The sequence below is a fragment of the Jaculus jaculus genome, chromosome 10 (genome assembly GCF_020740685.1).
Source record: "Jaculus jaculus isolate mJacJac1 chromosome 10, mJacJac1.mat.Y.cur, whole genome shotgun sequence".
Taxonomy (NCBI): Eukaryota; Metazoa; Chordata; class Mammalia; order Rodentia; family Dipodidae; genus Jaculus; species Jaculus jaculus.
The window spans coordinates 33,076,000-33,093,284 of record NC_059111.1 but is presented as its reverse complement, the minus strand read 5'-3'; the positions used below and the strand labels follow the sequence as shown (position 1 = coordinate 33,093,284).

At 37.5% G+C, this 17,285-nt stretch overlaps 1 protein-coding gene across 1 annotated transcript in view; it reads right to left on the bottom strand.

The window, feature by feature from the left end:
• Positions 1-627: 627 nt before the first annotated feature.
• Elovl4 (ELOVL fatty acid elongase 4) overlaps positions 628-17,285 on the bottom strand; it is a 36,170-nt gene continuing 19,512 nt past the window's right edge. Inside the window, exons 2-6 of the mRNA XM_004660474.2 lie at positions 10,802-10,989; positions 9,500-9,580; positions 7,053-7,224; positions 5,228-5,355; positions 628-2,663 (exon numbers count right to left, since the gene is read on the bottom strand). Coding sequence (XP_004660531.1) covers positions 2,388-2,663; positions 5,228-5,355; positions 7,053-7,224; positions 9,500-9,580; positions 10,802-10,989 — 845 coding nt within the window. The 3' untranslated portion in view covers positions 628-2,387. The remainder of the gene's footprint in view (positions 2,664-5,227; positions 5,356-7,052; positions 7,225-9,499; positions 9,581-10,801; positions 10,990-17,285) is intronic.

Genomic DNA, 17,285 nt, shown 5'->3' with positions numbered 1-17,285 from the left:
CATTTATTACATATTAAGTCACCTTCCAAGCCAGGCGTGGTGGTGCACGCCTTTTATCCCAGCACTTGGGAGGCAGAGGTAGCAGGATCACTGTGAGTTCAAGGCCACCCTGAGACTACAGAGTGAATTCCAGGTCAGCTTGGGCTAGAGTGAAACCCTACCTCAGAAAACCAAAAAACAAACAAACAAACAAAAAAATCACCTTCCATCAACTCATGGTAAATACTGAGTGATTTAAATATGACAACAAAGCAACCTCCATTTATTAAAGAATAACTGAGAATGGCATATTCTGTCTGAAAAAAAAAAAAAAACAGAAACTAATTCCTAAGTAGAGATATGCCACCAAAAAAAAAAAAAAAAGCTTTTAATAGTGTTGCACACCTGTAATCACTCAAAAAACAGAGGTAGGAGGATGGTGACTTCAAGGCCAACCTGGAGTACAACAGCAAGTCACAGGCCAGCCTGGGCTACATAGCAAGACATTGTCTTGAAAAGTAATAAGGCTTTAACCATAAACTTATAGAAACCAAATATCTAGTTTCACTTCTTTTCTATATAAGAAAGTGGCAGCTCAAAATAAAACATTGTATTTACAAACAACCGATTAACAAAAAAAAGTAATAATCACTTTTCCCACAGCAATTGAACATTTATTGTGCTGAAGTCAGGCAGCAGGGAATGAATCGCTCTGGGGAACCAGTACAGAATGTTCACAAAGATCCACAAATCTCTAGTCATTACACACTGGAGCAAAAGCAAGAAGTGAGTCCTCATAGACCAAAGTTCTGTGAGCTGCAGTGCCCATGACTGCATGCCGTTGGGGAGAATGGAATTTTAATACACAATAAATATTTCATAGTTTACAAAATATCCTAGAAGTCTGTAAAGACAGCACACATCCTATACACATGCAGTGTTGATAAGTTACTTGGAGATATTCATGCTATTTTTGTCAGTTTCTCTTTCTGTCATGATCCCTCTGTGACATCCCTAACGAGTTAATCTATGCAATCAAACAAGGTTCAGGTTCTCCTCCATACTACTGCCGGCTGCTCATTTCTACTACATGAAATACTTCATTTGTAATTAGCAAATTTAACTTGGTAGTTTGGATTTGCTCTCATTTTTATTCACTGTGCTTCAATAATTAACACTTTGTATATCAAGCACTGAATTTAATGATCTTTAGCACCAAGGAGTCAAGATTATTGCACCAAAATGGGTTTACACTTCATATCTGGCTAATAAATAAGATTTTACAACATAGTCACAAGGGAAATATTATTCCAAAATTAAACACATTGAAAGAGACAGTTTCACAGAAATGTGGTGTATGCTATTTGTATTTTTTAAAAGCCCAAAAAATACTAGTGAAAATTTTAAAAGTGAAAATTAAAATTTGTATTAGAGGACTCCTTGATTTTTTTTAATTAAAATTTATTAAATTTTGAGTGTTCTTTCCAACAGAAGAGGTAGGTATATTTCCACATATGAAAAATCAGCAACAGCCACAAATCAAAACAAGGAAAGCCTGATAAAAATCAACATACTCTTAGAATTCTAGCTGCACAGAAATGTAACTATCTCAGGAATTATAAATGAATATGAGCTGTTTCATGTTTCAATCAGACAATAATCTTAATTTGCATAATACATTTCTTCTAATAATCTGAGTATTCCAAAGGCTGCCTTTTCATCACAAAAATTGTTTCCCACAGTGATTTGTGCCGTAAATCGTGGTGACTTTGGAGTCACTAGACAGGATTTTTACCGTTATTCTTTCTTTATTTTTTACCAACACCATCATCAAGCCTCTAAGGTTCTATAGAGCTCAGCAGAAAGTTTCTAATTTCATTACAACCAAAGGGTTATATCCTGACTAGAGGTGGGGAGATTTGATCATGATGGTCCATAAATGAATTCAAATGTGCAAATTCAAATATAGCCACATTTCCATCTTTGGTTAGGAAAATTAAGTATATGATTGCTTCCAGCAGATAGCTGGTAATTTAGCAAAAACAAAAAACGTTCATAAAAACTGTGTTTCTGTGACCATGTAAAATCCACGCTGACAAATGAGAGAATGTAAGATCCACATAAGACCTCCCCATCAGACAGCGGATGAGATTTGGGGTCTCCGAAGCCACACTGGGGTTGCTTTCGTGTGGACATCAAGGCTAATAAAAAAAAAGGTTTAAAAAAAAACTTCATAAATAAAACATCTGGGCCCCGTATTGATCGCTTTACTCAGTCTAAAGGTTACTAGTACATACAGCACATCTGCTTTTTCTCCCCACCCCAGACCTTCTGCTTCTGTTATCCCTGAAATTTTACATGACATACGAGTTTCCTCACTGTCGACCACAGTTAAGGCCCAGTTCAATTTACTCTCCTTTTGCTTTTCCATTTTTCTGGGTTTTCCCATTCTCTAACACTAGCTGCTTTTCTGACTTGTTCACACCATTTGCTGAAACACCATTCATCACTGTCTTTCCAGTTTTTGATTTCTTGGGCTCATTGTATGTCCGAACGTAGAAGTTGAGAAAGAGGAATATGAAGCTGATGGCGTAGGCGATTAGAGCCCAGTGCATCCACTTGGGGAAAGGACAATCAGTGTAGAGAGACAGTGCTGTATGCCCGATGGTCACATGGAACTGAACCTGCAAAATAAAAACAGCAGTGCGCCGTACATTTAGCCAGACAGCAGCTTCAGATGCCCACATCACACTCTTCCATACAGCATAGACCCAAATTTGGCCACACCATGGTCTCTGACTCCCTCTCAGTGTGATCACAGTTCAAACACCACTTGCTCACAAGAGCTTCCTAAGGTTTCCTTGGGCATCTCAATCCCATTAACCTCAGGGCTTTTGTATCTTGGGTATAAAACAGAGTAGCTGTCTGAAGCTGTCTCTGTTCAGTTGTCTTTTCTGCTATATGTCTTTAAGGAAGGGCTGAGTCTCACACACCAATGATGCCTGAATCCTTGGTACAGTGTTTGAACTATCTGATTATCTGCTATGGCTGAGAAAGTGAAACTAGCATTACAAAGTCTCCATTTTTTTTCTTCCTATAGTGAATTCCAGGTCAGCCTAGGCTAGAGTGAGAACCTACCTTGAAAAACAAAACAAACATATACATATATATGTATATATACATACATATATATGTGTGTGTGTGTGTGTGTGTGTGTATGTATGTGTGTATATATATATAATTTATCTATTTATTTATTTGAGAGGCAGAGGGAGAAAGAGGCAGATAGAGAGAGTGTAGGCATGCCAGGACCTCTAGCCACTTCAAACAAACTCCAGACACATGTGCCACCATGTACATCTGGTTTACATGGGTACTGGGGAATCAAACCTCAGTCCTTAGGCATCCAAGGCAAGTGCCTTTGCTGCTAAGCCAACTCTCCAGCCATGTTCTTTATTTTTTAACTATTATTTTTAGCATGCATACAAAATAATGGGATTCTCTGCAAAACTTTTGTAAGTGTTTATCACTGTACTTTGCTCTTATTCAGCCCCCACTGTTTCCTTTCTCCCCCTTCCCACTAGTCTCCCCTCCCCCTCCCCCCAAATAGTTGCCCTGCATTCATGCAATGTAAGTACATTTACCTTGAAAATGAATTACCCATCTGGCTTATAACTTGTTTCTTACAGACAGTGAGCAGGAAAATTTGCATCTGAATGAACACTGTTCTCTACTCTGGGCTGGGAAGATAGCTCAGTGGGTAAAGGCACTTACTTGAAAAAACTAATGTTTTGATTAAAATCAATCAATAGTTGAGACCAAGTACAAAAGAGAAGGAGAAATTCCAAAGCTCGGATGCTCAAGATAATGAAATAATTCTAACTTATGATACACTCATCATAAGAATTGTAAGTTCTATGTTATTAGAAAAAATTAACTTCTTATCAGCATCTTATATGATTGTTATGAAAACTTATGGCTCAGAAGTATAAATTCAATATCCTACTACAGATTCTTGTTCAAAGATATCAGTATTGTCATATAAAATATTATTTAAAACAATTTATTCCATATGTCAGGAATTTATATTAAACAACAAGTTCCCATGGCAAAAATCCAAATTTTTCAAACTTTTGATTTCACAATGGTTCTTAGAACCTGTACCACTGAAAAAGGGTGTGTATAGGGTGTGATTTATATGGTGTAGCTCAAGGGAAGCCAAGGACAACATTATCATAGTAGATAAAATAATTCATATGATTTTGGTCACTCCTTCATTTTCTTGGTACCACTTTCCAACAACTGAGAGAAATGAAGTTTCCAAATTATGTAAACAGTTTTCACAAACAGTGGAGGAGTTTCTTATAGCATTTCTGCCCTGGTGAATCCTTCACACCCAATACTCCCAAAAGGTTGTGATTCCTGTTTGGCTGGGCAGTTATTTAGCAACTTAAGGCAGAGAGGAGTATTTCCAAACACGATCCCACTGATAAAACTGTGTACACACTATGATTATAGCACATTATGATAAATTCTGAAGCTTGGAGATTAACTACCAGCTTGTGTTTTCAGTGCGATTCAGGCCAGGGCAGAACTCTGAATGGTGCTCGGATGTGTGCCCTCAGATGCTACTACGACAGAAGCCCTACTAGGAAGGGCTGAGTTGGGCAGCCTGAACGCTCACAACTGGACACCCTGGCTCTGCAACTCAAAAACAGAGTTTCAGAGAATCAAATGGAAGTCTCTAGTCCTTGCTCCATTCCTTCCATCTACCCTTCCCTGGATCTGTTTTCTTTTCTGTATGTATAGGGTCTGTTAACAAGTATTAAAAAATGGAGTAAACCCAGAAAATTTAGGCAAGGGTAATAATAAGAGATATAATGATATATTAAGTTGAAAATCTCATTCAAGGAAAATAACTATATTATTCTTCTAGTCATACATGAATCTATGTGTACTGTGGTGTGCTTACATTCATTAAGTTCACAGATATTTTCACAGAATGTTCTTCTTTAAAGGTAGGAGTGGGATCTGATCTTTCGAGGTCATTATAAAGAAAGATACCATGGACAAAACCCTTGGTGGGAGAACCCAGAAAGCCTCTATACTGCAGCTTCAGGATAAAGGGAATTTTATAATGGAAAATAGTCTAAAATGACATATCACTTTATGTTTGATAAAAATGAAACAGTTTAAGTGTTCTGGCTTTGGGAACAACCAGGAAAAACTATACAGACATTTAACTCACCAGCTGCAGCATGGTCAGGTATCGCTTCCACCAAAGGTACTTCTGGACCCATGGGCCAAATGCAGTGAGCCCATAGTAGGAGTACATGATCACGTGGATGAGGGAGTTCATCTGGGCTCCAAAAAATGCTACAGAGAAACAAGACACAATTGTGGCAAAGTTGGAAGGTGTTTACTTAGCAATGAGACATTGAGATTTCAAACAGTGAATGCATCGACATTTCTTTCTACATTAGTCTTGAATCCATAGGAGAACTAGGTAACAAGGTAAGGAGAAAGCTTTCTCTTAAATTAAGTAGGTATTTTTGCAGCTTTGATTTGATGTTTTTTAACCATAAAAGCATATGTGTCAAATGCAAAGAATTTTTAAAGTGACAATTCTAAAATGAGATACTCCAGTGACCTTGAGTAAAATCAACATAAAATTATATTGGCAGCTAGGTGTAGTGGCAGACACTTTTAATCCTAGCACTGGAGAGGTAGAGGTAAGAGGATCACCACGAGTTGGAGGCCAGCCTGAATTCCAAGTCAGCCTGGACTAGACTGAAATCCTGCCTACAAATAAAATAAAATAAAAGGGCTGGAGAGCTGGCTTAGTGGTTAAGTGCTTGGCTGTGAAGTGTAAGGACCCTGGTTTGAAGCTCGACTACCCAGGACCCATGTAAATCAGATGCACATGGTACATGCATCTGGAGTTCGTTGGCAGTGGCTGGAGGCCCTGACATACCCATTCTCTCTCTCTCTCTCTCTCTCTCTCTGCCTCTTTCTTTCTGCCTGTTTGTCGCTCTCAAATAAATAAATAAAAGCAACAAAAACAAAAAAGGCATGTGCCACAATGCTGGGCAAAAGATAATAATAATAATAATATATAAAATAACTATTATTGGCTCCTACCTTTAATTCTACTATTCTCTGGAAGAAAGGTCTATGAGACAGCTAAGTGTGTAAATAGACTTGTGATTTCTACTGTTGTCTCGAGATGTGCACATTGGCCAATAAGCATACCAGTGACAAAATAATACTTCTAAGATTTCTATGTTTTGAAATAGGACAGCACTGTACATATTGAGTCATACATCCATTCAGTGTATAAGACTCTAGGGATATTCAACTCAGGTTAAATTGATAGCATTTCTTCTCCTTAGAAAACTTAAATCAAGTATAGACATAATAATGAATCTTGTCATAAAGAGAATTAAGGGGGTCAGTTCAAACTTATTTTCTTTTAAACTTACAACTGACATTAACCCCATAGTAACTGGTTAGTATGAAATGTCCAAGTTGCCAATAGCCACACAACAGTGGCAGGAAAGCAGAGTGGTCAGCCACACTGTTAGGATATTTCCCCAGGGCCTCACACAGTTCAATATAGGGATGATCCTTGGTCTACAGGCCTCTGAAGACGGTGGCACCACCTAAATTCAGATCCTCTGCAACATAAATGAGGCCACAGAAAATTTCACTTATATAAGAAACTATAAGGTCACTGCAGACCTACACTGGAGCAGGAGTAAGCTCTGTGCTGCGCTGAAGGTGAATCTTCACATTGAGGTGCTGTGTCGTGATTCCTTTGTCAGAACCACCAACCAGTACTGCTCCCCACCCAAGCATCGTGTTTGGCATTTACACTTGATTTATGCTCATGTTTGGGACAAATCTTTAAGTGTTTACGTATTCACAGATGAACAAAAATGTTGTTCTTCATTCGAATTTTTTAAAAGTGAGATGAACATGGGTGGGGATGAGTAAGCATGACAGCAAACTGAGAGAGCAAATAACCTCACTGTTCCACAAAACACATCTTGGGGACTTCACTGACTCCTCACCTTGGCCCCCTGCAACCCACTTAATTCCAATCCACCACAGGGTGAACATTGTACAGTGATGATACACATGAAGGAAAGACACTTGGTTGTTTTTCTTCCTCAGGATAAAAAACACGGTGTCTAAGTATTCAACTCCTTTAGATACAAAGTACCACCACAAAGCAGCAGCTATCTGCAAAATGGAAGGAAAAGCATGTTATAAAACCAAATTCCACCAACATATGGGCTTCTATTCCATGTTAATAAACCCAAAATGCATTGAACAAAATGTGCATGGCATAAAATCACTATGACTAAATGAGTTTGAAATCTAACCATGTACCCATAAGAGAAACAACAGAAAAGAAAAAAATCCAAAGCTTTCTCTACTCAGTGCCAATAATCTACAGAACACAGTTTCTTATGTAGGTGTCACTCAGTGTCAAGTTGCTCAATACAGAGTATTAGATAGTCTCTTTGCCAAGCTTTTCAATGTGGTAGAGAAAGTAACAGGCTTACTTTATACAGATATCTCCGGTGTCTCACATAGCCCTCAGGATATCTCACACTTGCAGTACATTTACTTAATAACTTGTTTCTTAGTATTTTTATCTATCCCACTGTAGTTAACAATGACATATATAATCATGGCAGTTTGTATTAGTAAAATCTTCAAAATAATAAATGTAAACAAACAAAAACAATAAATATTTCCTAGCTCATAAATATAATCCTGCTTACATGAGTAAGTCTTGTCTCTTCCTGGGCTCTAATTAAGACACCAGATGGTACAGAAAGATTACATGCCATGCTGAGATTAAGGACCCAGTAAGAGGTGACCCCTGTCTATGTTTTAAAACATCTGACAATGATGTTACTGTAACAGCAACTAAGGCTTAACTTGTTTATATCTAGTTGTTTCTATAAATTCGTGTGTAAAAATAAAGCCGCTGATAACTAAAATCTATTTATAAACCTTTCTGTGAAAGAGGCCTGATGGACTCATTCATTAACAGACAAGTGTTTTAGTGGAAAGATCCCTTGCTCATTTTATACCTGTGTCTAGCTGATGTAACAACATATTTTTAATGTGTATATGGCGGGGGGTGCCTTTGTAAAACATAGCTATATCTCTATTTCTTATTGTTAAGTTTTTCTGTTGGGGAGCACAGCCAGGGCCAAGTTAAGGATCTTAATCAGTTATTTTCAATTGTAGAATCAACTATCACTTGCAATGCATAGAGCAAACAGGCATTTCCCCAAATTACAATCTTAAAACATGGGGAAAACAAATACAAAATCAAGTCTCATGCATGTCAGTTTAGAATAATTTACTATATCTTCTTGAGTAGAACTGTTGAAAATGATACAACTGGTTGAAAACTGGCTTTAAGTATTTTACCCACAACAATTCTATATTTGATATGTGTGATTGTGTTAGTACTTACAAATGAAGCAAGTAACCATTTTAACATAGCAAACTTTAGAAGAAAAAGACAAGATGTGATTTTTTCCCTCCATAGTGGACTCTAAGCTAGTCCAGCTCACGTTTAACAAGCCATTTTCCTTAGTTGGTAAACTGCACTCACTATCTTTGACTAAGCTCCACCAAAATGAATGCCTGTTGACTATGTAACAATGAATAAATACAAAAACAAGTCTCTGAGAAAAGTACTAACTCCATTACACCCACTCTTAGTTTCCTTAATTGCCTACATGGTTCATGAAATAATTCCTCATACTAATAAATTGGACTATCTTTGCGAGTTTCTCTTTTTGAACCAAAATAACAAAAATAAAAAATAAAACTCTCGGGCTGGAGAGATGGCTTAGCGGTTATGCGCTTGCCTGTGAAGCCTAAGGACCCCGGTTCGAGGCTCGGTTCCCCAGGTCCCACATTAGCCAGATGCACAAGGGGGCGCATGCGTCTGGAGTTCGTTTGCAGAGGCTGGAAGCCCTGGCGCGCCCATTCTCTCTCTCTCCCTCTATCTGTCTTTCTCTCTCTGTCTATCACTCTCAAATAAATAAATAAATATTTTAAAAAATAAAATAGAATAAATTAAACTCTTACATCAAACATGGACAAGCAACCCAACACACACTCACTCTTATGCTACCAAAGCAAAGAATGTGGTATGAAGACAGACTTCAATTCTCTGCGCTGAAATAAAAGCAGAGCTTCCTTGCCTCAAAACAACCTATCTCATTGTCATATTTAAAGACTTTGTACAAGCTGGGTATGGTGGTACACACTTTTAATCCCAGCTTGTGGAGGCAGAGGTAGGAGGATGGCTGTGAGTTCGAGGCCAGCCTGGGACTACAGAGAGAATTACAGAGCAGTCTGGGCTAGAGTAAGACCCTACCTTAAAAAAAATAAAAATAAATAAATAAAATGACTGTACATATTGCAGCCTTATTAAAAAGCTAAACCACTTATACCAATCAATACTATTCATTGATGTACTTACCCTGACTTCATTAACGTTATTAGAATAGTCCACAGTCTGGCAAATATAGCTATACCCTGCATTATATGATCCCATGAATAGCTGAAAATAAAAGAAATAACATTTACAGTAAAAATTTTAGTAGATGCAGCATTAAAAACATTCAATTTGATATGTAATCTTCCAAATCACTTTATTCTCTAAAAACATCAAACAGGTTATTTTAGTTGTTTTTGCATGCATGTGTTGCTGGGATCAGACAGACTTTGCATACGCTAGGTGAGTGCCCTACCACCAAGCCACATTCCATGCCCTGAATTAAATGTGTAATAAATACACTGGAATTTCTCAAAGTTATTATTTCCCAACACTAACATTAAGAAAGACTAAATTAAAAATGAAGTATAATCTATTTTGAACCAAGACATTAACTCCATCTAGTTCATCATATTAAAAAATAAATTTTTATAGCCATGACTCTGAGCTAAGACCTGTCCTGTCTTATATTCTTGATCTATATTGGTCTGTATCTAGCAAATTAAGTAAAGGTGTTCAAATAAAGCAAATGAAAGCAAACTAAAGCTAAGATTTTGACTAAATTGTTAGTAGAAAAACAGGTTTTCTAAGGAAGAGTCACTGTTAATTTTCCTAGTATCTAGTATTCTCTGGACTCACACAGCATTTTATTAAGTCTCTTAGCAACAAGTCCCTGTCTTTTGCAATTAAAACTATGGCTGTGTTAATCTAGCCTTCAGGGTTTTCTTTCAAAATGTCATGGAGAAATTTATTGGTTACCCAGAAAAGTGTGTGGTGGTGAGTAGCAACTGCTGTTAAGACAGTTAATTCATTTCAGTTCCAGCACAGCATACAATAAAAAATTACATAAGGTAACTTAACTTGAAATTGGTATTTACATCTGTATACTTTGATCAGTTGCCAAATCCTAAGCTGATGAATAAGAACCTTACAAAACTAACTCCTACTGTTCGCCGAGTACTTAATAGCACCAGCATCATGAAATAATAATCTCACTTAGCTCTAGTAATAGCCCGATGGCAGGTATTTCCCCATTTGAGAGATGTGAAAAAAATATAGTAAGTAAGTTAACTAATATTCAATGTCAAAACAGTAAGAGTAATTTGAGAATCTACTGTCTGATTTAAAGTTCTATCTTAAATAACTATACCATACTTTCACTTTGCTACTCCTAATATTTAAAAGTTTAAAGTAGCTAACAGCTATCTTGCAATATTGGTTTTACAAGGTCTCTTTAATTTCCAACAATCCCAGAGAATTATTATAGAATGGCCCTAGTACACCCACCTCTCTGAATATGAACAGGTTTAGCAAAACCATCCCGAAGTTGTAGAGGATGAGCACTAAGCGCATCTGAAAGGGCTCGCGGTCCTTCATCCACTTCGGGCCCAGCCACACGAACAGAAGGTAAAGAGTGCTTATACTCAGTGTCGGCCATGGAGACTGCATCAGAGGCCAGTCCTCTACGCGTTTATCTGCATAGAGAATGGAATAACATGAAATTCACCAAACACTGCATGGTTTACAAAATGAACTCTTTTAAGAATTAAAATGTTTCAATTTTGTAAATGGATGAAATACATGTCACTAGGTCAATGAAAATAATGCTATATATAAAAAACAAAACAAAAAAAAACACATGATTGCAAATACCTTTTGAAAGTTATTTCCATTACTTATGTTTCATGTTTTTTAATAGAGAATTAAAAAAAAGAAAAAAGAAAAAAGTGCACTAAAAATATAGGAGGCAAGCTTGAGATGCAAAGTGAAAAAAAAATCATAGTCTACAAATAATTCTTTTTTAATATTTTATTTATTTGAGAGAGGGACAGAGGAAGACAGAGAGAGAGAGGGAAAGAGAGAGAGAGAGGTGGGGAGGGGGAGAGAGAGACTGGGCGCACCAGGACCTCCAGCCACTGCAAACGAACTCCAGATGCATGTGCCCCCTTGTGCATGTGGCTTATGTGGGTACTGGGGAATCAAACCGAGGTCCTTTGGCTTTGAAGGCAAGTGCCCTAACCACTAAGCCATCTCTCCATCCCTCACAAATAATTATTTTAAGGCAGCATCTGCCTTAAGCATGTGAAACTTATCATGTAGTTTGGAACTGCTTTGCACACCCCTGAAGCAAGAATGAATTAGGCTGAGGAGGTGTGGGGCAATGGAAGTCATGAGCTGGACTATCTCTAGATACTGAAATTAAGAGTACAGTTATACATGAGGAATTATGTTAGTGTTCACTACAATCCAATAACTTATTTATGGCAACCATATTCAAGACACATCTTTCACTTTGCCACTGATGGTGTGCATATATTTTACTACCTAGTAAACCCAATTTGTAAGCTTAACTTCCCATAATTTATTTGTGTAAATAATTTCATTTAAAATAAACAGATTGTCCATAATCATATATGGAACCCTCAAACTATTTTACAATAGAAATTGTCAGCAATGATGATAAAGACTCATGACTAAGAAAATTCCTTTTATGTAGATAAAAATATATTAATAGTGATTTTTTTTAAGGCTGGAAAGATGGCCAGTGGGTAAGTAAACTTGCTTGCAAAGCCTACCATCCTGGGTTTGATTCCCTATACCAATATAAAGCTAGATGCACAATGTGACCAATGCATCTGGAGTTTGTTTACAGTGGCAAGCATGCCCAGTCCTTCTCTTTCTCTTTGCAAATTAAAAAAAAATGGCAATTTTTATATTTCTAAAAGTTAAATAGTACATTTTAAAATCTAATTTTTATTTTATTTTTACCAGTACAAAACATTTTATGTTCTATTTTCAGAAAAATCATGCACTTTTAAAAATAAGGAAAATATGCCCTTTTGTGATCTCCTAGAATCCAGTATGAATTTAACATTTTGCTAGTTAAAATAACCCATATTTAATTTTGTTTTTTATTTATTTAGAAAATTTTATGAATTTAGGTTTTCATTGTACACATCCACAATGCCTTCTCTGGTCTCCTTCCCATTGAATCCTTTCTTCTTCCCAGCTCATTCCCCTTATACTCTGCTTTCTTTCATTTCCTTTTGGTGGTTTGCTGAGTCTAATTAGAGTTGTTTGCATGAGTAGATTATTTCCTGGAGATTGGGTATCTTACCAGTGGCTACACCACTAAAGAAAATACGTCTTCCTTCCCTAGTAACTATTAACTGCTAGTAGCAATCCAGGGAAGGATGTGGCTTCAAGAATCCCTCCCTCATCAATGATAGAATGTTGAGTCCAATCTGGAACAGGTCACCAATTACAGATGCTGAGTTCATGAGTATAACAGCCATGTTCTACCCAGAAGGCAATGCTCCACAGCACTCCTCCTCATCCTCTGGCTCTTGCATTTTTCCTGCTCACTCTTGTGCAATGTCCTCTGAGCTTGGCAGGGGATAATACAAATGTCCTACTTAGGGATGAATATTTAATACTCGATAGTGCCTTATTCTCAGCACTTTGCTCAGTTACGTGTCTCTGCTATAACCACTTTCCACTGCAATAAGAAGCTTCTCTGACAGAAGCTTAAAGTAGCACTAACCTATTGACAGAAACAAATACTTAAAAGGCAGACTAATGACACAAGATACTCATTTAGACAAATGATAGGAATAGCTTCTACACAAGGGCCTACAAGCTCCATAGGCTTTTGACTAGGTTTTCAGAACCAGGCATGAATTCCCTCCCATGGAACAGGTATCAAATCCAATCAGGAAGCAGTTGGTTTCCCTTGTAACAGGCATGCCACTAGCACACTAGAGGAAACATCTTATATGGAAGGTTGACTGTGCAGCATGCAGAGTGCACAGCTGGGAAAGACTGCTAATATCTTTTCTATGCATTTATGTAAGTATAAACGTAAATCACTATTCTGTTTCTATATACTATCATGGGAAAACGAGCTACAAGGCATAAAACATAAGGTTTCATTTAATAATCTTCCCAGACATAAAGTACTATAATTACTATGATTCCAGTGAAAGCAGAGTTGTTAAAACGGTGGAAATGCTTAGCATTCTAGAAGTTAAGCAGATGGATCATGAGTTTGGAGCCAAACTGGACTATACAGAGAGCCCACAAGAGTCAGAAAACAGCCATGGTGAGGAATCAATTGCTCTTGATTTGGCTAACTGATCCACTCAGTGGTACTAGACCCTTAGCTGGAGCTGGGAAACAAGTCAGAACCATACCCAAACACAAGCCCACTCTACAATATCAAGCTACCATCAATCATGGGGTATAAGAGGGCCTACACCTATCAAACTGTCTATCAAAAAAGAAGTGTTATCTCAATTTTCTGGGTGCTAACTTACTCTCCGTTGGAGAATCTGCTTCTCTTTTCCAGATAGATGCAGATCCTAAGAAGAGAGCTGCCCCAACATACCTCAGGAGGGGCCCAACTGAAACTAAGGACAACTGGCGAAATAAGCAAGGGTGATGTTTTCCTGTGAACTGGATACCAGCACAAAGGGGAAGGAGATCAATGCAGAGAAAAATCAACTCCTACCAAATCAGAGAGCCAGAGCCTCAGAGGCCCTCAACACCTCAGCACTGAAGCAGACCAAAAATGAACCCAACATGGCTCAGGGAAATCTTGCAGAAGAGGGGGCGGAAAGAATGTCAGAGTTACATGTTGGGTCATGATTTTCAGAGACATTTATCATACTAATAACTGGGGGCTAAATCCACAATGCACGACCCATTTTCAATAACAAGGAGGGTCTAATGGGAGGGGGTAGATCACAGATGAGCCTAAATAATGGTACCAAACTGCCTGTATTTACTGAAAAGAAAACTAATAAATTAAATTTAAAAAAAAAAAGAGTCAGAAAACACATATAGGAACAAGGAAAACAGAAAACTCCATTTTACTTCTTAGTTTACAAAGGAGGTCCACTGTTCATGGCAATGATAGTTATATTGCTCAAGTCAAATACAATCCAGAGTTAAAAGTAAAGTAAAATATTTAAAAGAGAGAAACGATAGTAAATGTCTCACATGAAGGTAGAGACTTAAAGATATGGCTAACTTTCATCAAAAGCCATGATAGCTTTTATCAGGCAGGGGTCCTCACTTTGTAAAAGGTATTTTATCCTTCTACATTATATCTCTTTCTTTGGCAAAGGACTCTCATACAAAATACAGGGTGCTTATCCACTTGTTTCTTTTTTGATATAGACAAACTACTGAATCTTCAAGCCATTTCTCAAGTCACAAAGGAGAAGGTGTAGGGCTATACTTCCCCACAAACACTATGGCCTCTGACAAAGTCAACCACATCACTTAAGTCTCTTCCTCCACCAAATATATATGCCAAACTGGATAATCTATGAGGCAAAAGAAAAAGAAACAAAGCTTTACCAGAATGGAGATCTTACCTTCTACCTATCCTCATGGATTCTACCTAACCCCTGACCACACACAAGAGTAGAAAAAATTTAGAAAAACAGGTTCAAAAAATTTTCAGAATATATCCAATTGCTTCTTTAATTTATTTTGAGATGGGGAAAGGGTCTTTGTTTTCAAGACTCTGGCTGAACATGTCAGCTCAAGTGATCCTCTTACCTCAGCCTCCTAGGTAGCTAGAACTACAAATATACCCACTATGTTCAGCTTGCTCCTTTTTCCCCTTTTGTGGGTGTGTGTGTTTCTGTATGTGTGAGTGCAGGTGTGCACATGTCACAGCACATATGTGGTGGTCAGAAGACAACCTTGGGTATCCATCCTCACTTTCCACTGCTTTGAGGCAAGGTTTCTCACTGTTCACCGCTGGTTCTTGAGGCTAGCTGGCTCTCTTGCATGCTACCAGGGAATTCTCACGTCTCTACCTCCAAAGCTGCCACAGAAGCACTGGGACTACATATGCCCATACTCTTGCATCCAGGTTAAGTACTCAACTTTGTGTGGCAAGCACGTGATCCACTGAGCCACTGCCCCAGCCTAGAATCTTCTTTTTCATGTATGGTGTGGAGCACATAATCATTCTGTCAGCAGAGATATTTTAAAAGGACTATCAAGGAGAGGATGAGGAAGACACAGGTTGAGAAGAAGCTGAAGGTCTTATAATATCAAACACCAAGGGAGGCTGAGTAAAGAGCAAAAAGATGGAGGAAAATGGGAAAGAACTCTAGAGGTACTAGATGTGTCAGTAAATGATGTGACAATACACATAACTAATGGATCTTCCAAATCTGGTACCTCAAAAAAGTTAGGCAACTAACACAGGGAAGGAAGTCATGAGTACTGAAGCTTTATGTAACCTTCAAGTGCATTAATAAGTTCTTATAAAATCAAATCTCTATTCACTTATTACACATTAGAGGGATAAAAGGTGTATTTCTGGTATATTGTGAATATCCTGACCCTAAACAAGTATGGGTGTTATTCCATATCATGAACTTTCATGGAGAAAAATGAAAAAAAAAAAAAAAACTCCTGTTAGAATCTTGCCATACCTACAACCATCAAAGTCAACTCTGTCATTAATGAAGGCCACAGAACAAATGTGTTTTGAATAGCATTCTTGTGAACTCTCTTTGGAAAGCTTTGTGTGTGTGGGTGGGGGAGAATAAAAATGACATGAATATAATTTAACTTTTTGTCAATTTGTTATTTTAAATTGTCCTACTTTTATATTTCATACTACATTTAGTTACATGTTTTATACTAATACCTTAAAGATTTTGCTCTTATTTTAAGTCTATTTATCAATAATTTTAAGTCTTTTGTGAGGTTTTTATCTAAAATAAGCACAGAATTTCAGTGTTAGAAGTGATTATCTTAATGAAATTTTGAGAGGTTAAAAGGTTTGGGAAAAAAACCAAAAATAAATTAATAAAATGAGAGAAAATAGTGTTTTCTTCATGTACCTTAACTTTAAGGAAGAGAACATCCTATCATCCCCCCCACCAAATTACAGGTGCAAGAAGACTGTCATTCAATAGAGAGATCCTAAGAGAGACCTAGAAAGACTCCCTCAGTAGATTGAAGAGACATTCACACACGCTAAGGCTCTCGCTTCATCAGGTGCTATCAGCAGGCCTGGGTCAGGAACAGGAAGGCTCTGGAAGCCATGCCACCCTATGTCTCTATATGCATGAGTGTGTGTGTGTGTGTGTGTGTGTGTGTGTGTGTGTGTGTCTGTCTGTCTGTCTGTCTGTCCGTCTTGTCAATAATGGTACCTAGCCTGGAAAAGAGAAAGTGAGTTCATCAAAAAGCCAAGAGAAATCAAATTTATTCTCTATTGTCAGGAGGCTAAATTAAAAACAATGAGAAAAAACTATAGAGAAGAATTTCACTCAAATTCTGGAAATTTCCAAGCACTAGTACTCCCTCTTGTATGTAGAAGGAACTGTCCCCTTTGGTAGCACATCCCTTATCTTATATCTTAGTTTTAATTAAATTTGAGTAAACCTAAAGCTAAATATTGTAGCATATCAAGTTTTAGAGTAAAAGGTTTTATTTTATCAATGAAAGTTTACTAAAGATACTGCCTTTATTTTTGACTCAGGACCTCCTGTGAACCTTAGGCTGGCCTAGAACTCATGATCCTCCTATATTAGCTACCAGGGTCAGGGATTACATGTGTATACTGCCATTTCCAGCATTACACTGTTCTTAATTAACTCTTCCTGATCCCGAAGGGTTATAACAGTTACCACTCAGAGTATCTTGAACACCTTATAAGGTACATAGCAAGTTGAACCAATCTGTTTACACACATTAGTTTAGTTGGCAATTACATAATGCTATCCACACTGAAATATCA